This window comes from Salvelinus fontinalis, chromosome 41, assembly GCF_029448725.1.
Source record: "Salvelinus fontinalis isolate EN_2023a chromosome 41, ASM2944872v1, whole genome shotgun sequence".
NCBI lineage: Eukaryota > Metazoa > Chordata > Actinopteri > Salmoniformes > Salmonidae > Salvelinus > Salvelinus fontinalis.
The window spans coordinates 13,072,131-13,096,248 of NC_074705.1; the positions used below are offsets into that span (position 1 = coordinate 13,072,131).

Genomic DNA, 24,118 nt, shown 5'->3' on the forward strand with positions numbered 1-24,118 from the left:
CGAGTTGTTCTTGCCATAATATGGACTTGGTCTTTTAACAAATAGGACTATATTCTGTATACCACCCCTACCTTGTCACAACACAACTTATTGGCTCAAACGCATTAATGAAGAAGTTCCACAAATTAACTATTAACAAGGCACACTTGTTAATTGAAATGCATTCCAGGTGACTACCTCATGAAGCTGGTTGAGAGAATGACAAGAGTGTTTAAAGCTTTCATCAAGGCAAAGGATAGCTTCTTTGAAGAATCTCAAATGTAAAATATATTTAGATTGTTTTAAAACTTTTTTGGTTACTATGTGATTCCAAATGTGTTATTTCATAGTTTTGATGTCTTCGCTACTATTCTACAATGTAGAAAATAGTCAAGATAAAGAAAAATCTTTGAATGAGTAGGTGTCCAAACTTTTGACTGCTACTATAAGTATTCATACCCTTTGCTATGAGACTCAAAATTGAGCTAAAGTGCATCCTGTTTCCATTGATCATCCTTGAGATGTTTCTAAAACTTGATTGGAGTCCACCTTTGATAAATTCAATTGATTGACATGATTTGGAAAGGCACACACCTCTCTATATAAAGTCCCACAGCTGACAGTGCATGTCAGAGCAAAAACAAAGCCATAAGGTCGAAAGGAATTGTCCTTTGAGCTCCGAGACAGGATTGTGTCGAGGCACAGATCTGGAGAACGGTACCAAAACATTTCTGCAGCATTGAAGGTCCCCAAGAACACAGGAACCTCCATCATTCTTAAAAGGAATTGGTTTGGAACCATCAATACTCTTCCTAGAGCTGGCCACCCGGCCAAACTGAGCAAGCGGGGGAGAAAGGCCTTGGTCGGGAGGTGACAAAGAACCCGATGGTCACTCCGACAGAGCTCCAGAGTTCTTCTGGGGAGATGGGAGAACCTTCCAGAAGGACAACCATCTCTGCAGTATTCCAGCAATCAGGCCGTTATGGCAGAGTGGCCAGACGGAAGCCACTCCTCAGTAAAAGGCACATGAAAGTCTGCTTGGAGTTTGCCAAAAGGCACCTAAAGAAACAAGGTTCTCTGGTCTGATGAAAGCAACATTGAACTCTTTGGCCTGAATGCAAGGTGTCACGTCTGGAGGAAACCTTGCACCATCCCTACGGTGAAGCATGGTGGTGGCAGAATCATGCTGTGGGGATGTTTTTCAGCAGCAGTGACTGGGAACTAGTCAGGATCCAGGGAAAGATGAAGGGAGCAAAGTACAGAGAGATCCTTGATGAAAACCTGCTTCAAAGCTCTCGGGACCTCAGACTCGGGCAAAGGTTAACCTTCCAACAGGACAACGACCCTAAGCACACAGCCAAGACAATGCAGGAGTGGCTTCGGGACAAGTCTCTGAATGTCCTTGAGTGACCCAGCCAGAGCACGGACTTGAACCTGATCTAACACCTCTGGAGAGACCTGAAAATAGCTGCAATGCCCCCCATCCAACCTGATAGAGCTTGAGAGGATCTGTACAGAATAATAGGGGAAACTTCCCAGATACAGGTTTGCCAATGTTGTAGTGTCATACCCAAGAAGACAGTTTTTGCTCTGTCATTATGTGGTATTGTGTGTAGTTTGATGATAAAAAGAAAGAATTTAATCAATTTTAGAATACGGCTGTAAGGTAACAAAATATTGAAAAAGTCAAGGGGTTTGAATACTTTCTGAATGCACCGTAGGTATTCCTCTTATCTAGGTGGGTGAGGGCAGTATGGAGTGCAATTGAGATTGTGTCATTTATGGATCTGTTGGGGGCGGTATGCAAATTGGAGTGGGTCTAGGGTGTCTGGGATGGTGGAGTTAATCTGTGCCATAGCCAGCCTCTCAAAGCACTTCATGATTACAGATTACAGAAATGAGTGCTACAGGGCGATAGTTCTTGTGGCATGAAGCCTTAGAGTTCTTATGGACATGAATAATGGTGTTCATCTTAAAACATGTGGGGATTACAGTATGGGACAAGGAGAGGTTGAAAATTATGCCTGACAGCTGTTCTGCGCATGCTCCGAGAATGCACCCCGGAATAAGGTCGGGCCACGTGGCCTTGCATGTGTTGACCTGAATAAAGACCTTTCTCACGTCTGCCTCGGAGAGCGAGATCACCCAATCCATACGGTCGGTGAGGACCCTCACACCTGGCACGATCTTGTTGTTGTCATAGCATGTATAAAATGCGTGGAGTTCGTCTGGTAGAGAGGCATTGTTGGGCAGATCACGGTTGGGTCTTAATTTGCCATCCGTAAAGGACTGTAGTCCCTGCCACGTGTGGCGGGCGTCGGATCCTGTGTAGTTTGATTCCACCTTGTTCCTATATTGTCCTTTTGCTCATTTGATGACTCTGCGGAGGTCATAGCGGGACTTCTTGTACTTATTCCTGTCATCTGCCATAGCCCCAGGGTTGTCTACGATAGTTCTGTGTGCGGTAACACTGTCCTTTAGTTTACCGTCAACCTCTGTGTTAATCAAGGGCTTTTGATTGGGGAAGCAGCGAACCCTCGCCGTGGGGACAACATCGCCGATACATTTTCTAATGAAGCCAGTGACGGAGTTGGTTAGTGGAGTCTCAAAACATATTCAAATCAGCGCTAGCAAAGCTGTAGCATAATCTCTGATTCTGTTGACCAATTTCAACCGAGCGAGTCACGGGTAACTTCCTGTTTGAGTTTCTGCTTGTTAACAGGAAGCAGGAGTACGGAGTCATGATCTGATTTGCCGAATGGCGGACGTGGGAAGGCCTTGTATGCTGGCTTGTGGGTAGAATAACAGTGGTAGGACTTTATCGTCCTTAGTGGCATTGGAGACATGTTGATGGAAGTTGGGCATCCCGTGTATTAGTGACGTGGAATTAAAATCCCCGGCAACCAGAAAAGCAGCATCTGGATGTGGAGTTTCTTGCTTGTTTATAGCCTTGTACAGTTCGTTAAGTGCCAGCTTGTTATTTTCCTTGTACTGAGGTGGAATGTATAGAACAGTCACGATAACAGCTGAAATCTCTCTCGGGAGATAAAAGGGTCGGCATTTGACCATCAGGTATTCCAAGACAGGTGAACAGTGGGTCGGCACTTCCACCGCACTGGAGTTAGCACACCAGTCTGTGTTGATGTAGAGGAAAACCCCTCCCCCTAGATGTCCCAGACTCCACTGTCTTGTCCGCCTGGTGAACGGAGAATCCATCCAGTTTGATAGCCATGGGGGTATCTTGTCCGAGAGCCATGTTTCAGAAAAGCAAAGAATATTGCAGTTTTTAGAGTCCCGTCCGTCCGTCCATTTAAGTTGACATATTCATATTCCGGGAGCCATGTTGAATTGAAGTTACCCATGACTCCCACCTAGGCTAATCAACCGTCTTTATTAGACAAGTTTAAAATGTACTCTATTGGTCAAGTTTTTTTTAACTTATGCTGCGGTCTCAACCAACTGGGAAGGTGCTATTACCACATACGACTGGGAAAAATACACTTGAACGCCCCTCCAATTCGTAATTACAAGTGGGAAACCGTGTTCAAAACAACTGGCTACTTGGATCTTGGAACTCGGAAATCTCTGACTTCCTACTTCAGTGCGTTCACTGGAACATTTGTTTTGATTTGTCATCAACGGAATTCCAGTTCCTTGATATTGAGCGGTCAACTCGGAATTCTAAGTCGGAAACTTGGGCATCTTGCTAGAGCTCCGACTTTACAACCGGAAGATCACTGATATATTTTTTCACAGTTGTCTGAAACCACCATCATTCCTGAGCACAGACTTCTCCCACATGCTGACCTCTGACGTCAACTACTAAGAAAAGGACCTCAATAACAGCATTTTAGGCAGTTAAATGTACCAGCAAAACATTATTTATTTAAAAAAAAATCTATTAATATGGTTTTTGAACACTATACTTTATTTACAAGTATGATACTGTAGCTGTACTTTTAGTTTATTGTTGATGCAGCTGGTTGGCCATTAGCCAATCAACATTTCTCAACTAGTTCAAGCACGTGAATACATCCAACTGGTTTTATGAATAATTACCATCTCCAGTTGGTTATGAATGCAACATTATTGCCGCTTTTTTGCTCTGGTAATTGTGACATTTTGCAGTGATTTCTGTCCAATGTGTCACAATAATGCACTGGTGAGGGAAAAGTATGGCTTGATTGAACCAATTTTTGCAGCATATGTACAGCGATCGTTTAAAATCGTGAGCCCTCTTTTTGAAATGTGGTGATCAGACAGTAATATTGAAGTGATTTGACTGTTATCCATTGAAAAAAATCCTACCTGTGTAAGTGGGCGTTCCCTCTTTTGTATGAGCATGCTAGAGATTGGACGTTCCTCTGTCCAGGCGTTGCTGACGCATACCAGATCTTAAAACACCTGGATAGTTAACTATCAGCTAAGAGCTAACCACATGTTATAGCAATCTGTTAGTCGATGACACAGTCTATGACATCGCACGCAACCATTGGTTGATGCATGCAACGTCTGAGCAGGGGAACACGACCAAATGGAGGAACCCTGAGCTCATGCAGGAAAGCATGCTCGCGCGAGAGGGAACACCCACTTACAGACAGGAACCTTGATTTTAAATGGTAAACAGCCATATTAAACATATTTTTTAATCCACCATCTTTGGTATATACAACTCATTTGTCCAATTTATGTTAATTCCTGACGTAGTCACTCCCTGAAATGTGTTGGGGGGAATTCCATTGCTGAATATCATTTCATCTTAAATTTACTGCTTTGTTCATTCACCTTGTTTTGAAAGTAACATAGCGAAAGCACTTTCTAGACTTAAGACACTTACTGTAACATTAAAAGTCCTTTCAGGCCATAACCATCGAGACACATTTATAGAAATATCTGTCTACCTTTATTGGAGTGTGGGTAGGCGTTGAAATCCACAGATTTGGTACATGGAGAAATACACGAGATCCTCGACAGCAATGATGGTCTAACAGTCATTTCAATTTAACGGATAATAAATGTAACTTTTTGGGTGAAGATACTGTATGATTCAGGGATTCATGCATTATTCCAAACCAATCCACGAAGCGACCACACAAGACTACGTTAGTTTGAGAGAATACAACCACTGTCAATATTACATGGGATGTTATGGGTTCTTGTCCCCCCCAAAATTATTCTTTATATATATATATATATATATATATATATAAACTCAATAATACAAAATATAAACAAGCTATACCCCTGAACACACAGAGAAGTGCATCTGAAAAAAAAGAGCTATTGACTAAATATAATCCAACTGTACTTAATTACTGTATGTGTGGATACCATAATAACATACATCGGGGCACATACTTAATCATACATGAATTGACTTTATTATGTTCTTGCACATTATTTTGTGTCCACACAATTGCTCTGAAAATGCTTTTGGCTTTAAGACACCATTTCCTTCTCTTTTACATAGATATTCACCCCCGTTTGTCAGCCTGATAGTTTGGTCTGCAGTTGATAAATGAGTCATTCTCCATAGGAATAGAATCTAGTCATTCTATTTCTATGTCATTCTCTTCATGTATTTTGTCTGTAACCGCAGCCCTGGAAATAGGCTAGATTAAGCAGCGACCGTAGTGCAGTAATGCCACTCTGCCTCTGTCCGTTCACTCCATTCTGCTCCAACTGCAAGCTCCAGTGATAACTGAGGGAAGTCCTTTTTAAGACATGACCCCGAAGACAGGATTATGGCGACAGATGCTCGGTCCGATCTCCTCATAGTCTTTTTTGGTGTGGCACACTTGGTAAAATTCCGGCTGAGGAAAGAGTAGACATGACCGTTATTAATTGTTGGTGTACACTTTTCCCTTCAAGTTTAAAATTGTATATTCTAACCAAGGCTAACAAAACCTCCAAGTGTCTGTCTTGAGCTTTTACATCAGTAGAATATATATTTCTGATAGTAACATGAGTTAACAGACAAAGACCCCTCTAAGTTTTAGAACTCACAGTTGATGCCAACATGGACCCGCCAAACCAAACAGCGTATCTCTGCATGTGGTGAGTGATGACTTGCACATCGATGGGTTTGGGCTGGCAAAAGAACATGAAACATAGGTCATTATTGAGCCAATAACACCGATGACTATGCTGGAAATGCAAAATATGACATCATTTTGAACATTTTAGGAGCCATAAAGCTATAGCATCCCTATAAGAGTCCTTCAGCTGACTAGGTCAAATGTAAATCGGTTCTCACCTTCAACTTGCCACCGCTCAGTTCCTCACTGAGTTTCAGTCTGCCGTCCACTGTCCTTTTCAGGTCCCTCTGCAGACGACGGCCAAAATCTCTGAACATAGTGGAGCCTCCAGAGAGCACAATGTTCTGCATAGCGACAGACAAGGTAAATATACACGTGGAACCTTGACATACTCCTGAATAGATCATTTAGAAAGTAAAACCCATTTCATCCTCATAACTTCTGGATGGAGACAAGTCTCAGTATCTGGCATACGTTTATCATTTCAATAAATCATGAGGGCTGTTTTTATATTGTCAAACACAACGTTCTTGTCGCCTGTCATGTGAATGAAATAAAACAAAACTTGAACTCCCCAGACGTACCTTATAGAGGGGACGTCGGACGTCAATAGGACAGTTCTGAATGACCTCGTCAACAACCTCGGAGATGGGCTGGGTGAAGTCAGGGTTGGCAAACTGGGGGAGGAGAAAACATACAGTACATCCAATGTTATTAACAGAAATGTCAGTTATTTCTTTTATTTTTTTAAACAACTAATTGACCAATGTCAGTTCAGTTTTCTCCTGGGAGCTCAATGCTGCACATCGCACAGTTTCTCCAGAGATAAAGCAGATCTAGCCTGAACTGTGCAATGTAGTAGGGAGTTGTAGTTGTAGGGAGTTGTAGTTTCCAACAGGCCAAGATTCCACATAGGTTAGCGCATAAAAACATGGTAATTAACTACAATGACCATAATCCATTGTGCATCTACTTGTCCAGTCTGTTCAGTAGTAGGCATAACATAAACTGAGAAGAATGCATGGTCGTGAGGTGATATAGAGAGAGAAGGCTTTCCACTAGATGTTGGAACATTGTCTTTCCACTAGATGTTGGAACATTGTCTTGCTTCCATTTTGCCACAAGAGCATTAGTGAGGTCTGGCACTGATGTTGGGCCTGGCATGCAGTCGGCGTTCCAATTCATCCCAATAGTGTTCGATGGGGTTGACATCAAGGCTCTGTGCAGGCCAGTCAAGTTCTTCCACACCGATCTCGAAAAAACATTTCTGTATGCACCTTCCTTTGTGCACGGGGCTATTGTCATGCTGAAAACAGGAACGGGCCTTCCCCAAACTGTTGCCACGTTCTCCTGGCATCCGCCAAACCCAGATTAGTTTGTCGGACTGCCAGATGGTGAAGTGTGATTCATCACTCCAGAGAACTAATTTTCCCTGCTCCAGAGTCCAATGGTGGCGAGCTATACACTACTCCAGCCGACGCTTGGCATTGCACATGGTGATGACAGGCTTGTGTGCGGCTGCTCGGCCATCAAAACCCATTTCATGATGCTCCCGACAAAACAGTTATTGTGCTGACATTGCTTCCAGAGGCAATTTGGAACTCGGTAGTGGGTGTTGCAACCAAGGACAGACGATTTTTACACGCTTCAGCACTTGGCGGTCCCGTTCTGTGAGCTTGTGTGGCCTACCACTTCGCGGCTGAGCCGTTGTTGCTCTTAGATGTTTCCACTTCTCAATAACAGCACTTACAGTTGACCGGGGCAGCTCTAGCAGGGCAGAAATTTGACGAACTGACTTGTTGGGAAAGTGGCATCCTATGACGGTGCCATGTTGAAAGTCTCTGAGCTCTGCAGTAAGGCCATTCTACTGCCAATGTTTGTCTATGAAGATTGCATGGCGGTGTGCTCAATTTTATACACCTGTCAGCAACGGGTGTGGCTGAAAAAGCAGAATCCACTCATTTGAAGGGGTGTCCACATACTTTTGTATATATAGTATATCTCTACCTGAATATACATGATCTAAGTGATTGATAGTTGGTATTCAGCAGTCATTAAAATATGCCTTATTTACTTTAAAGAACTACAAAATAGTGATTTTGTTAGACAGCATAAGCAGCAGTTCTAAAGAGATGATGACTTGGAATGAATAATAAAATCATCAAATAAAACAAATGTAATATACACAACAACTGAAATATTTTATTAAAGTAATGTGAATAAATTATGGTTATAGGTGATAAGCAGTAATGGGCGGTCACTACCACCATGAGACTTTTATTAATTGTTTTATTCTGTGTTGTTACAGTATTCAACCCACATACTGCACAATGCATTTAATGTTTAAAAATGATTTTCGAAACCGAAATCCGAAGTTATGTTTTAATAATCAAACCAAAAAGGACTCAGCACTAGATACATTACATAATACAAGCACAACAATATATATTGAAAATCAATGGGATCATACCTCTGGGTGGAAGAAGATCTCGGGGCCGAGGAAGCGCTCATAGCCCACGTCGATGGTGAACTCCTTCTTGCTGATGGAGTTGATGCCCGTGTACTGCTTGATCCACTTGGAGCCGTCCGTATCGTACTTGTTGAACTCTTTCACCAGGTCAGGGCAGACGTAACTGAACCTTTCCTGGAACACAATATGGAACCGTTATCAATTGTAAGTCATAACCAAGTGTACATAAGACACTGGGTAGATGCCAAAGATTTAACAAGAAGGAGTCATGATCTGTGACTGTACATCTCTAGTCAATGGTGACCTCTGCTGTTGAACCTGAGAAATGCTCACAAATAATACATGCATTAATTCCTTCGCTTTGTGTAGGGAACAAAAAGTTAGAAATGTCTAGGTACCTTGACGGCTTTGGCTGTTTCCAATGACTGCTCTGGTGGGATGCCCACCTCCCGCTCTCTCAGCAGCTGCTGGGTGAAGTAGGTGATGTCTCGACCAGCGATGGGGATGTGCTTTATACAGCTACCGATTACATAGCCTTCCGCCTGGTAGAAAACACAACACCAATCGACCACACAATCCATTATCGCTCATACAGGAATGTAATATGTTACCATGTATGTGTTAGCAATAGTATATACAGTTGAAGTCGGAGGTTTACATACACTTATGTTGGAATCATTAAAACTTGTTTTTCAACCACTACACACATTTCTTGTTAACAAACTATAGTTTTGAACAAGTCGGTTAGGACATCTACTTTGTGCATGACACAAGTAATTTTTTCAACAATTGTTTACAGACAGATTATTTCACTGTATCACAATTCCATTGGGTCAGAAGTTTACATACACTAAATTGACTGTGCCTTTATACAGCTTGGACAATTCCAGAAAATTATGTCATGGCTTTAGAAGCTTCTGATAGGCTAATTGACATCATTTGAGTCAATTGGAGGTGTACCTGTGGATGTATTTCAAGGCCTACCTTCAAACTCAGTGCCTCTTACTTGACATCATGGAAAAATCGAAATAAATCAGCCAAGACCTCAAGAAAGAAAATTCTGGTTCGTCCTTGGGAGTAATTTCCAAACGCCTGAAGGTACCACGTTCATCTGTACAAACAATAGTACGCAAGTATAAAGACCATGGGACCACGCAGCCGTAATACCGCTCAGGAAAGAGACGCGTTCTGTCTCCTAGAGATGAACGTACTTTGGGGCGAAAAGTGCAAATCAATCTCAGAAAAACAGCAAAGGACCTTGTGAAGATGCTGGAGGAAACAGGTACAAAAGTATCTATATCGACAGTAAAACGAGTCCTAGATCGACATAACCTGAAAGGCTGCTCAGCAAGGAAGAAGCCACTGCTCCAAAACCGCCATAAAAAAGCCAGACTACAGTTTGTAACTGCACATGGGGCCAAAGATCATACTTTTTGGAGAAATGTCCTCTGGTCTGATGAAACAAAAATAGAACTGTTTGGCCATAATGACCATCGTTATGTTTGGAGGAAAAGGGGGAGGCTTGCATGCCTGAAGAACACCATCCCAACCAAGAAGCACGGGGGTGGCAGCATCATGTTGTGGGGGTGCTTTGCTGCAGGAGGGAAGGGTGCACTTCTCATAAAATAGACGGCATCATGAAGCAGGAAAATTATGTGTATATATTGACGCAACATCTCAAGACATCCGTCTGGAAGTTAAAGCTTAGTCGCAAATGGGTCTTCCTAATGGACAATGACCCCAAGCATACTTCCAAAGTTGTGGCAAAATGGCTTAAGGACAACAAAGTCAAGGATTGGAGTGGCCATCACAAAGCCCTGACCTCATTCCTATAGAAAATTTGTGAGCAGAACTGAAAAAGCATAGACGAGCAAGGAGGCCTACACACCCGACTCAGTTACACCAGCTCTGTCAGGAGGAACGGGCCAAAATTCACCCAACTTATTGTGGGAAGCTTGTGGAAGGCTACCCGAAACATTTTACCCAAGTTAAACAATTTAAAAGGCAATGCTACCAAATACTAATTGAGTGTATGTAAACTTCTGACCCACTGGGAATGTGATGAAAGGAATAAATGCTGAAATAAATCATTCTCTCTACTACTATTCTGACATTTCACATTGTTAATGGTTAGAGCGTTGGACTAGTAACCGAAAGGTTGCAAGATCGAATCCCCGAGCTGACTAGGTAAAAATCTGTCATTCTGCCCCTGAACAAGGCAGTTAACCCACTGTTCCTGGGCCGTCATTGAAAATAAGAATTTATTCTTATTAACTGACTTGCCTAGTTAAATAAAGATTTTAAAAAGTGTAAATCACTGACCTAAGACAGGGAATTTTTACGAGGATTAAATGTCAGGAATTGTGAAAAACTGAGTTTAAATGTATTTGGCTAAGGTGTATGTAAACTTCCGACTTCAACTGTAGGTCGGATACATCCGAGTAGTGTTCAGTAGAGCACACCGTTCCAAACTTTTGCAACAGATTAAGAAAATGTGTTCTTGTTGGACAAGTTCAGGAATTTCCTCCCCATTTCATTTTGCTTCAAAACATTTGCTACCTACTAAACATGACCCAGTTCTAGTAAAGACTACATGGAATGATGATTGAAGGCATGTACCCACCACTGGGATGACGTGGGTGACCCCATCACCGCTATCAATCACCGTCCCCGTCAGTGTCCTCTCGCCCACTTGTCTGGAGGTCCATGAGGCTGCCAGCGCCAGGACCGCCTGAGAAGGGAAACACAGACCCTGTCACTTTCCACTAATGATTACAACATGTATTCAAAGAGTCTCAGATCAGGAGTGTTAATCTAGGATCAGTTTAGCCTTTTAGATCACAATCAATAAGATTACATATAGTCAGTGGGGAGATCTGATCCTAGATCAGCACTCCTACTCCTGTTTTGAAAAGGGTCCCAGAACTGAGATCCACCCCGAGGTTTCGCGGACACCCTAATTTCCTCTGTGAAGTGTATTGAGAGTTGTGATAATGCATTCGAAATCAAGTTTGACTTGACCCTTGAACATGAAGAGGTGCAGGGAAGAGATTATATAGAACCAACATAGAACGTAGAGAGGATTTACCTGTACAGCGATGTAAAGACCTGGAACGTTGAAGGACTCAAACATAATCTCTGCTGTGTACTCTCTGTTTTCAGGTGTATTCAGAGGAGGCTCTGTCTGTGGAGAAGAAAAGTACAAAACCCCCTAAATTCCTGCTACTAGGTCATATAATTTCCACACTAATGTGCATGTTATGAACGTACCAAGAGGAAGTAGTGGTCCTCGGGCTCTGCCCTCAGATACTTGAAGATGACCTGTTCCATGAACCTCTCCATGAGATCCCAGTCTTCCACGATCCCATGACGAATGGGCCACTAACAAGGGGAACAACCACACAGACAACAGTATTTTTCCATTAGGCTACTCAGTTAACAGGCAATCAGCTTGACTTTACAATTTAACTTTAAAAGTGGCAATCTACAGTTGAAACAATAACAAAGCGAACTCTCCGACAGTTTCGGTAAAAATCTGACTAATGGGGGTGAAGAAATGTAACCACTCTAAAATGCATGGATAGAGATATGGTTGCAAGGACTGACCATCCAACATAGTTTCACCATGTTTTGTTTACAAACATTGGAGTAAAACAAGATTATATTTCGGTTCTGATGGGATTTGCCAGTTGAACCAAGCTTATGAGGAAGTTATAAATTAATTATATTAATTACTTTAGAATATAAATCACAAAATGTATGTAGAGCCTGCAGATCACCCTTTAAGTAGACCTCTCATCACTGGAAAATGCAATGTACCTTTGTTGCATAATTTGGTTTGTCTATTGCCTCGTCACCGATGTAAAAGTCCAGATCGTCCACCCCCTTCGTCATCCTGCGCTGGGCTTGGTCTCCAACCATGGCCGACTCCTTGATGGCAATACCTGAAGTTTAGGAAGATTCAACGCCATTAAACCTTAGTACCAGCCTACATATGGTTAGGACATTGTTGATTGAAACATCATGACTTGAGGGTGCTGATAGTCAACGTTACGCAGCTGAGCGGATTAAATCAAGCGTAGGGAAAGCAGACTGCTGATGCTAAACACAAGAGAGGAAACTCAATGAGCGGCAGGCCTATTACTTCCATTTGTCTTGTAAAATCAGTACACAAATAGCCACATTTTTATTAAAGAGATACTGAACGCACTGATTCTAAATGGGTTTTTCGGTTGCTCATTACGAAAAACAAGATTTCAGTCATGGGGGTGTGGTTCGATGTGGCGGTTACGGATGTTTGTCCCCCATGTGACACCATAGGAATAAAGCCAGTATCACTTTCTCAAAATAGTCAGAATGAATTCAATTAAATTCAAATCAATTCAAATGGCTTTATTGGCATGGGAAACATATGTTTACATTGCCAAATCAAGTAAAATAGATAAATAAACTATTAAAAATGAACAGTGACCATTACACACCAAAGTTTCAAAGGAATAGAGACATTTCAAATGTCATAATATGGCTATTTGTTACAACATTGTGAAAATAGTTCCAAGTACAAATGGGAAAATAAACATATATGGGTTTCATTTAAAATGGTTGTTCTTCAGTGGTTGCCCTTTTCTTGTGGCAACGGGTTACAAAACTTGCTGCTGTGATTACACCCCTTTGTCTGAATTTACGTTTTTTACGCATCAGGTAAGCTTCTGGGAGAGCGCGACCGTTCTCTTTTGATTTGAAAACACATTAGACACAGGACCTTCTAATCAGCAGGTTTTGCATGGACTGAGTTACGGCTTGCCTGGTGACATCACGAGACGGTAAATAAGTTAGACCAATAACAAAAGAGAGTTCCAAACTACTTTGCCAATAACAGCTAGTTTTCAGTTGTTCCAACCCTACTCAGACTGCACCCAAACAGTCCTAGCAAAATTATTGCTTGATAATTATAATAGTTTGCTTAAAAGCCATTTTTGTTTATTTTTGACTATATGAATGGAAAACTATTACAGTAAGGTACTTAATTGTACCCAGAAATGATTTGATGTTGACATAAAAACAGCTGCATTGAGCCTTTAACTACCTGCATAATGTGACTTCATTGTCAAAGTTGATGACATAGGTTTCCCGGGCCCACACGTACGTAAAATGTATGCACGCATGACTAAGTCTATTTTGATAAAAGTGTCTGCTAAATGGCATACATTATCTATTATTATAATGTCGGACGATGAACATTGTTCCCTCAACTACTTCCTTGTATCCTCTAAATGTGTAGGCCTACTTGTCATCCATCCAGGCTTCTAAACGTGCACATGTCATCTATCTACTGGCTACTTCAAGTCCACAGGCAGGTGGCCTTGGCAAGCTTGTCCGTTATTCTAGTCAGCATGGGTACAAGGGGACTTCTGCTATGGAGCCATATCACTGAATATGGGCTAGACTAGCTTCCTTTCGAGCTGTGTCTGTACAGTTTCAAGTACTGAAAACAAGTGAATAGGCTAAGATTATTAATAATAGACAAATGGTTTGGATTTATCGCTGAATAACTAGTCTATGGTGCCTCTAACAAGCTAGCATTGCCATTTAGGGTCCACTGGATGACTCAATGCTAGAGGAAGGCAGCCAACTCAAACTTTGTGATTTTACATTTTTGTTGAATTAGGCGTGTTCGCCTACTTCCATTGAGCACTCCAATCAGATAAGAAAAACAGGAAGGACCGATACCCAAATGCTTTCAGCAGATTCATTTAACTAATGACCATACAGTATGTCCGCCTTATGAGTTAGGCTCCTTTACTCCATTATTTGGCTTATATACCAAGCTCTGGAAGCCAAAACAACCAAATACTCCATCTAAACGTGAATTGATTCTCAATTGCGGTATGGTTCTAAAAACATAAATCCCTCTACTTTCATATCACATCAAAATAATCACAAATGCAAGATTCACACTTCCTGTACACTGTTTTAACACAGCTGACCGTATTTCTCAGTGACAACACATTTGTGGCGTCCGTCTTCCGTTTACACACAGGTGTTCGGAGAAGCAGATAGCTATTTAGTACAGGTAGCCCACTCTTTATTCTATCTGTTTTCCATAAACAAGCGCTGTAACATGGAAATATGGCCGTGTGGGAACCCTAACCCTATTTTCTTTCATTATTATTTCTGGCTGATATAAAAGATAAAGGCCCTTATGCTGCCAAAACCGTACTGCAAGCGATGTGTGTTAATGTTCAGACCGAGCTTTGCGGTTCTTAACAAAACCGCTCAGTACAGAAGACACCTTCGTCCAATGACTTGTGTAATGGAAAGGATCTTATAGTCATGATCAAGGGCTACATATGAATGGACATGGTACATTATCATTAGAATGACATAACTCGGTCCTCGGGACCCCAAGGGTTGGTTTTTGCCCTAGCACTACACAGCTGATTCAAATGATCAAAGCTTGATGATCAGTTGATTATTTCAATCAGCTGTTTAGTGCTAGGGCAAAAAACAAAATGTGCACAGAGTTTGGGAACCGCTGCTGTACGATACAGAAATACTTACATGAAGGAACAATAAACTGTGGCTCTGTGTTTCCAGCATATCCAATCTTTGTGTACCTACAACAAATGCATTGCATGAGAAAGTTCAGTGGGTTATATAGATCATAATGTTGTAATCATTATAGCTCATGATGCATGATCATGGGGGGGGGGGGGGGTACTTCTGGGATACTCAGTGCGAGCAGAGCAAAATTCAGTTGGTGGTACAGTAACCGAAAAGGTTGTAAACCACTAATCTTTTTTTTTCACCTTTATTTAACTAGGTAGGCTAGTTGAGAACAAGTTCTCATTTGCAACTGCGACCTGGCCAAGATAAAGCATAGCAATTCGACACATACAACAACACAGAGTTACACATGGAATAAACAAAACATACAGTCAATAATACAGTAGAAAAATAAGTATATATACAATGTGAGCAAATGAGGTGAGATAAGGGTGGCATGACTGTCTGTGGACTAGGCCAGTTATACGCTTCCACAAATTGAAACATACATGTTACGTAGACTACAGTAACAGATTAAAATCAATGCATACTGCTAATGTAACTTTAACGAGTGGGGGACACTGATGGAAAATAGCTACTAGCAAGTTATCTTCTTGAACCTAAAATGGTTAACTAGCTAGTTTGCTGGCTGGATTAAACGAAATGAAGCAAATAAAGGTTGTTGCTGACTAGCTAGCTATCTTGATTTGTTTACTTTGCACGCCCAACGTGTATGCCATGTCTGGGTGTATCTAGCTAAAGCCAATGAATTAGTTAGCTTGCTATTAGCATTAGCACTTGCTACTTACCCTGTGCCACAGTCAACTACACAAGCCGGTAGACGTCCAGCCATGTTTCCTTAAATATCTACTGCAGATTGCAATGGTGAATTGCTGCTATATTCCAAATGAGTCTTATAAAAAGGAAAGTCGTTTGTTTTGGGTAGAGGGATAATCATTTATTTAGCTAGCTAGTTTAGAGGCGGAACCCTGAACCCGCAGAGTGAAGTTACTTCCGCAATCACCTGATGCGGAAGTTAAAAGCGGCTGACGCGACGCTGATCATAACGTTTGTTAAAGCATTTCTAATATCGCACCTTATCAGATGGGTAAGTAAATGTACACTTTCTAATTGCATGTAAAACATATTAAACAATTATTCTCTATAATGTACCGTTACTTTTTATAGTAGCAGTCAATTCACGGACAGGATTCTGTGACTACTGATGAGGGCAGTAGACTATCTGAATAGAATATCTTCTTTGAACATTGCATGACGCTATTGAAATCCATGACATTAAAAAGCATTGTATCAATGCGTTAGATTGACCTTTTGGGTGAACATGAAAACTTTGTTCAATAGTCTATAGGTCAAATTGGGAGATTCAAGAAATATACTGCATGAGTGATCAGTGTTACCCAAGACCATCTCTCAAAAGTTTCCATTTTCAGAGCTATGTGTCCCTCGAAGCTATAGGCTAGTGCAGCCCCCCCAAAAAACATCTCCAGCGACCTGCTCTGCTTAAAGATGATATCATTGATTTACCGCCAATCAACCAACCAAGGAGGATTGTAATTCCCTCCCACCATGACCACATGGAAGGCCACTGATAAAGAAGATATATTAGCTGAGAGAGCTCTGGGGCTGAGAGCTGGATCCATCATGGAGGGCCATCTAGTGGCTAGACTAGATCCAATACCTGAGCTTTACAGAACATTGCCTTATTTCTCTCCAGGAAGAGTCATCCATCGCTCACTTCGGTGGTCCGTCACTCCCTATATCCTCCCAAAGCCCTCAGCTTTCTCTTCTTGTTCAAACGGTCCTCTCCAGTCAGTGGGAGAAACCATCCCTTTACTGTGTGTCGACATTAGGATGGGAAGAGGAAAAGCTGACAAATGGATACAGTTTAGCTGAGAAACCTTTCAAAGGTACATATGATTTCTGTCCTCATTTAATATTAAATGTACAGGCCCAGAGTTACTGTATTTGAAGGGCTGCTATAAGAAAGAGGATGCATACAGTAAATTGTTATTATAGCTTGGGGTGTATTACTATTTCACCAGGAGGTGGCAATATACATTTGACAGTACAATGTACAGTCAGTGCCAATAGAAAGTACACCCCCTTGAACTTGTGGGATTGAAATAGATTTAATTGTACTTTTTTTTTACATTGATCTACACAAAATACTCTGTCAAAGTGAAAATATATATGTATGTGTATATATATTTACAAATTAATATCAATTAAATAACTAAAATATAGTCGTTACATAAGTATTTGCCCCATTTGTTTAGGTAAGCCTAAATTATTTCAGAAGTAAATTTGGCTTAACAAATCACATAATACGTTATAATGTCTCACCAGGTATGTGCCTGGTTTGGACGCCAGGTGACGGCTGTCACACCGTGATCTTTTTCACCTGTCTTGTGCTTGTCTCCACCCCCTACCAAGTGTCTCCTATTCTTCCCCAGTATCCCCTGTGTATTTATACCTGCGTTTTCTGTTTCTCTTGCCAGTTCGTCTTGTTTTGTCAGGTCTTACCAGTGTCTTTCCTGTTTTTCAAGTTCTTGTTTTCTAGTCTTCCCGGGTTCTGACCTTTCTGTCTGTCCTGACCCTGCCTGCCGTTCTGTCCATGATTGACTCTGCCTTGGATTACGAACCTCTACCTACCCTTTGCCTACCCCTTTGTTATAATACATATTATGAGAACCAAACTATCTGCCTCCTGTGTCTGCATTTGGGTCATATCCTGAGTCGTGATAGTGGTTCATTATTTTGACCTTCCTATCTACCATATACTCCATCTAAACGTGAATCAATTCCCAGTTGTGGTACGGTTAAAATACTTCTCCTGGACATTATCATTCACTTTGATAAGACAAGACGTGAAAGAAATGCTATTTTGCTAATGTATGAAAGGTTCCCTGGGCAAGAAAAGGTTGAAGACCCCTGCTATAGAAAGAGAGGACGAATGCCAATCCAATCACAGCACAGGAACTGGACAGAAATATACACTATATATACACAAGTATGTGGACACCCCTTCGGCTATTTCAGCCACACCGTTCCTAAGAGTTATATAAAATCAAGCACACAGCCATGCAATCTCCATAGACAAACATTGGCAGTAGAATGGTCTTACTGAAGAGCTCAGTGACTTTCAACGTAGCACCTTTCCAACAAATCAGTTAATCAAATGTCTGCCCTGCTAGAGCTGCCCCGGTCAACTGTAAGTGCTGTTATTGTGAAGTGGAATGGTCTAGGAGCAACACTAGCTCAGCCGCGAAGTGGTAGGCAACACAAACTCATAGAACGAATGCTGCAGCGCGTACCGAGTAATAATCCTCTGTCTTAGATTGCAACACTCACTACCGACTTCCAAACTGCCTCTGGAAGTAACGTCAGCAAAATTACTGTTCGGTGAGAGCTCCATGAAATGGGTTTCCATGGCCGAGCAGCCAGACACAAGCCTAAGATCCCCATGCGCAATGCCAAGCATCGCCTGGAGTGGTGTAAAGCTTACCGCCATTGGACTCTGGAGCAGTGGAAACGCGTTCTCTGGAGTGATGAATCATGCTTCAAAATCTGTCAGTCCGTCCCCAGATGGTGAAGCGTGATACTTCCAGGGAACGCGTTTACATCTGGGAATCTGGGTTTGGCGGATGCCAGGAGAACGCTACCTTCCCCAATGCATAGTGCCAAATGTAAAGTTTGGTGGAGGAGGAATAATGGTCTGGGTCTGTTTTTCATGGATCGGGCTAGGCCCCTTAGTTCCAGTGAAGAGAAATCTTAATACTACAGCATACAATGACATTCTAGACAATTCTGTGCTTCCAACTTTGTGGCAACAGTTTGGGGAAGCCCCTTTCCTGTTTCAGCGCGATAGCCAGGCCTAATTGCCCAACATCAATGCCCGGCCTCACTAATGCTCTTGTGGCTGAATGGAAGCATGTCCCCACAGTAATGTTCCCAGAAGAGTGGAGGCTGTTATAGCAGCAAAGGGGGAACCACCTCATATTAAGCACATGATTTTGGAATGAGATGTTTGACGAGCAGGTGTCCACATACTTTTGGTCATGTAATATACCATTCTAGTCAAAAGTTTGGACACACCTACTCATTCAAAGGTTTTTCTTAATTTTTACTTTTCTGAAAATTAACCAAAAAGGTGTTAAACAAACCAAAATATATTCTATATATTTTATTTTTCAATATAGCCACCCTTTGCCTTAAACAGCTTTGCACACTCTTGGGATTCTCTCAACCAGCTTCATGAGGTAGTCACCTAGAATGCATTTCAATTAGCAGGTGTCCCTTGTTAAAAGTACATTTTGGGGAATTTATTTACTTCGTAATGCGTTTGAGCCAATCAGTTGTGTTTAAACAAGGTAGGGTTAGTATACAGAAGATAGCCCTATTTGGTAAAAGACCAAGTCCATATTATGGCAAGAACAACTCAAATAAGCAAAGAGAAACGATGGTCCATCATTACTTTAAGACATGAAGCTCAGTCAATCCAGAAAATTTTAAGAACTTTGATAGTTTCTTCAATTGCAGTCGCAAAAGCCATCAAGCGCTATGATGAAACTGGCTCTCATGAGGACCGACACTTAAGGAAGACCCAGAGTTACATCTGCTGCAAAGGATAAGTTCATTAGAGTTACCCGCCTCAGAAATTGCGGCCCAAATAAATGCCTCACAGAGTTCAAGTACAGACACATCTCAACATCAACTGTTCAGAGGAGACTGCGAGAATCAGGCCTTTATGGTAGAAATGCTGCAATGAAACCACTACTAAAGGACACCAATAATAAGAAGAGACTTGCTTGGGCCAAGACCAGCAATGGACATTCGACCAGGTGGAAATCTGTCTTTTGGTCTGATGAGACCAAATTTGAGATTTTTGTTTCCAACCAGTGTCTGTGTGAGACATAGTAGGTGAACGGATGATCTTTTCATGTGTGGTTCCCACCATGAAGCATGGCGGTGGAGGTGTGATGGAGTGGGAGTGCATTGCTGGTGACACTGTCTGTGATTTATTTACAATTCAAGGCACACTTAACCAGCATGGCTACCACAGCATTCTGCAGCAATACGCCATCCTATCTGGTTTGCGCTTAGTGGGACTATCATTTGTTTTTCAGCAGGACAATGACCCAAAACACACCTCCAGGCTGTGTAAGGGCTATTTGACCATGCAGGAGAGTGATGGAGAACTGCATCAGATGACCTGGCCTCCACAATCAACACGACCTCAACCCAATTGCGGTCCAACTCAACCCAAACAATCTCAGAGTGAAGGAAAACTACTAGTGAAGAATCTCAAAATTAAAATATATTTTGATTTGTTTAACACTTTTGATTACTACATGATTCGATATGTGTTATTTCATAGTTTTGATGTCTTATTCTACAATAACTGGTACTGTTTATATTGAATGAGAATATAAATGTAACAATTGCAACAATTTTACTGAGTTACTGTTCATATAAGGAAATCAGTGAATTTAAATAAATTCATTAGGCCCTAATTTATGGATTTCACATGACTGGGCAGGGGTGCCCACTGGGGAGCTGGGCTGGGCCAATCAGAATATTGTTTTTGCAAAAAAATGGCTTTATTACAGACATAAATACTCTTCAGTTTCATCAGCTGTCCAGGTGGCTGGTCTCATGATCCTGCAGGTGAAGAAGCCAGATGTGGAGGTCCTGGGCTGGCATGGTTACACATGGTCTGCGGTTGTGAGGCCGGTTGGCCGTACTGCCAAATTCTCTAAAATGGCGTAGAGAAATGAACATGAATTAATCTGGAAACAGCTCTGGTGGACATTCCTGCAGTCAGCATGCCAATTACATGCTCCCTCAAAACGTGAGACATCTGTGGCATTATGTTTTGTGGGGGGAAAAACACACATTTTAAAGTGGCCTTTTATTGTCCACAGCACAAGGTGCACCTGTGTAATCATACTTATTTTCAATCAGCTTCTTGATATGCCACACTTGTCAGGTGGATTGATTATCTTGGCAATGGAGAAATGCTCACTAACAGGGATGTAAATAAGCTTTTTGTGCAACATTTCTGGTATCTTTTATGAAAACTCATGAAACATGGGACCAATACTTTACATGATGCGTTTTATATTTTTGAATGTTCCACAGGTATGTTGGTCCATGCTGATGTAATGACATCATGCAGTTTCTGCAGTTCGGATGGCGGGACACTACCGCCACCAGCCTGTACCGTTGACACCAGGCTGGATGGGTCCCTGGACTCATGCTGCTTTATGCCAAATCTTGACTCTGCCATCAGCATGACGCAACAGGAACTGGGATTCCTTGGACCAGGCAATGTTTTCCCACTCCTCAATTGTGCAGTAATAGTGAACGCTTGCCTTTCTCTTCATTTTAGCTGATAGGAGTTGAACCTGGTGTAGTCGTCTGCTATAATAGCCCATCCGTGACAAGTATCAACAAGTTGTCTGTTCCGAGATGTCCTTCTGCACACTACTGTTGTATTGCGTCGTTATCTGTCTGGTTGTGGCCCACCTGTTAGCTTGCATGATTCTGGCCATTCTCCTTCGACCTCTCTCATCAACGAGCTGTTTTCACCCACAGGACTGCCGCTGACTGGATGTTTTTTGTTTGAACGCACCGTTCTCGGGAAACCCTAGACACTGTCGTGAGTGAAAAACCCAGGGGGTCGGCCGTTTCTGAGATACTGGAATCGACGATCATATCATGCTCAAAGTCGCTTAGGTCATTAGTTTTGCCCAACGTTCAATCGAACAGTAACTGAATGCCTCGATGTCTGTCTGCCTGCTTTATATAGCAAGCTATAGCCACGTGACTCATTGTATAGTAGGAGCGATCCATTTTGTGAACGGGGTGGTATACCTAATAAACTAACCAGTGAGTGTATATATTAATGAAAATACTGTCAGGTCACAGCTCGCTGCTCTTAAAGCTAGAATCTGCATTTGAAACAATAACAAAGTGGACACCCCACCTCTGTTTTGGTAAAAAAAAAAGCTTATGGATGGGCCAAGAGAAAATGTCTCTACGGCCATCCCTAAGCTTTTTACCAAAACATTTTGTTATTGTGGGGTGTAATGTTAGGGTTTATGTTTATGCACAATAGCCTGCTAGCATATTGTTTGAAGATGAATATTGTTTTGTTACACACACACACACACACAAACAATACAGATGTGTGTGTGTGTGTGTGTGTAGGTGTGTAAGGACTGACCAACACAGGCCATAAAAGCTGTGGTCAATCTGGAGAGGGGAGGGGTGCATCTCTCTAGGCCAACCAGGGAGGTTAGAGTACTGATCAATACCCTATTAGGAACTGTTTGAGTGTAGAATCGACGGGAAGACACAAGACGGATCTAATCTACCCAACAACCAGATGTGGACAGAGGAGAGCACTAAGGGACTTGGACAAGTTCGAGTGCCAGCAAAGGCGGAGCAAAAGTTTAAACCGCGCTCAGCCTCTACTATGATAGGCCAACGGACGAGTTGGAACTAAAGCTGTCATAGGTAAAGAACTGCTATATGAGTACATTCCACAGTTCCCTGTTTTATCCTGGGTTATGATACATTGAGCCCGTATATACAAAAATTGCATTTACCATTTATCGCTTGAGTTTAATTAAAATACTTAAAATATATTCGGTGACTCTGAATCACATTTTGTCCTGATACCAGATTTGAACTGACACAAATCTCTTTTAGTAACCACTCTCAAACTCATAGACACAGCTATGGATGCAAAGACTGACCATACATGATATCAAAATGATAGTTTTAACCGTGTTTTGAGGCTTGTTGACGTTTACATTGTTTACAAACTTGAGTTAAACAAGCTTATATTTGGGGTTCTAATGGGGTACAACAGTTGAACTAAGCTCATGAGAGCCTTCAGAAAGTATTCACACCCCTATTAGTTTTTCCACATTTTGCCTGAATTTAAAATGGATTCAATTTAGATTTTGTGTCACTGATCTACACAAAATAATGTCAACATGTTGTTAGAAATGTTTTTTTGAAATGAATAAAAAATGAATAGCTGAAATGTCTTGGGTCAATAGGTATTCAACCCCTGTGTTATGGCAAGCCTAAATAAGTTCAGGAGTTAATGTTCTTAACAAATCGCATAATAAGTTGCAGGGACTCATTCCGTGTTCAATAATAGTGGTCAACATGATTTTTGAATGACTACCTCATCTCTGTACCCCACACATACAATTATCTGTAAGCTTCCTTAAACGAGTAGGACATTTCAAGCACAGATTCAACCACAAAGACCAGGGAGATTTTTCAATGCCTCGCAAAGAAGGGCACCGATTTGGTAGATGTGTAAAAATAAGAAAGGCAGATACTGAATATCCCTCTGAGCAAGTTGAAGTTATTAATTACACTTTGGATGGTGTATCAATACACCCAGTCTCCACAAAGATACAGATATCCTTCCTAACTGTCGATTTAAGGCAGCCCCCCGCACCTCTCTGATTCAGAGGGGTTGGGTTAAATGCGGAAGACACATTTCAGTTGAATGCATTTCAGTTGTACAACTGACTAGGTATCCCCCTTTCCTTTCCCTTTTAACTCAGTTGCTAGAGAGATAGGAAACTGCTCAGTGATTTCACTATGAGACCCATGGTGATTTTAAAACTGTTAAAGACTTTAATGGTTGTGATACTGTATGAGGAAACTGGATGGATCAACAACATTGTGTTACTCCACAATACTAACCTAAATGACAGAGTGAAAATAAGGAAGACTGTACAGAATAAAAATATTCCAAAACATGCATCCTGTTTGCAACAAGGCACTTCAGTGATACTGCAAAAAATGTGGCAAAGAAATTAACTTTTTGTTCTGAATACAAAGTGTTATGTTTGTGGCAAATCCAACACAACAGATCACTGAGTAACACTCGTCATATTTTTAAGCATGTTGGTGGCTACATCATGTTATGGGTATGCTTGTCATCGGCAAGGAATAAGGAGGTTTTTAGGATAAAAAGAATGGAATAGAGCTAAGCACAGGCAAAATCCTATAGGAAAACCTGGATCAGCCT

At 41.6% G+C, this 24,118-nt stretch overlaps 1 protein-coding gene and 1 long non-coding RNA gene across 2 annotated transcripts; one reads left to right on the forward strand and one right to left on the reverse strand.

Moving 5' to 3' along the window:
- Nucleotides 1-5,337: 5,337 nt before the first annotated feature.
- On the reverse strand, nt 5,338-16,039 carry LOC129840348 (actin-related protein 3). Its single transcript, XM_055908159.1, has 12 exons — nt 15,843-16,039; nt 15,049-15,104; nt 12,307-12,431; nt 11,758-11,868; nt 11,576-11,671; nt 11,111-11,218; nt 8,886-9,029; nt 8,488-8,661; nt 6,602-6,694; nt 6,236-6,361; nt 5,986-6,069; nt 5,338-5,792 (listed from the first exon to the last, which is right to left on the reverse strand). The coding sequence occupies exons 1-12, from the start codon at nt 15,884-15,886 to the stop codon at nt 5,697-5,699; spliced, it is 1,257 nt and encodes a 418-aa protein (XP_055764134.1). The 5' UTR covers nt 15,887-16,039; the 3' UTR covers nt 5,338-5,696.
- A 14-nt stretch (nt 16,040-16,053) lies between these two features.
- LOC129840349 (uncharacterized) lies at nt 16,054-22,706 on the forward strand. Its single transcript, XR_008757189.1, has 2 exons — nt 16,054-16,141; nt 16,769-22,706. It is a non-coding gene; the product is annotated as an uncharacterized LOC129840349 (long non-coding RNA).
- The last annotated feature ends 1,412 nt before the right edge of the window (nt 22,707-24,118 follow it).

Excerpts from the sequence above, each read along its gene's own strand:
- LOC129840348 (XM_055908159.1), bottom strand. The coding sequence starts at position 15,886 with ATGGCTGGACGTCTACCGGCTTGTGTAGTTGACTGTGGCACAGG. Across the intron at positions 8,662-8,885 it reads AAACAGCCAAAGCCGTCAAG|GAAAGGTTCAGTTACGTCTG; the intron begins GTACCTAGACAT and ends ATTGTGTTCCAG. Across the intron at positions 5,793-5,985 it reads GGTCCATGTTGGCATCAACT|CCGGAATTTTACCAAGTGTG; the intron begins GTGAGTTCTAAA and ends CTCTTTCCTCAG.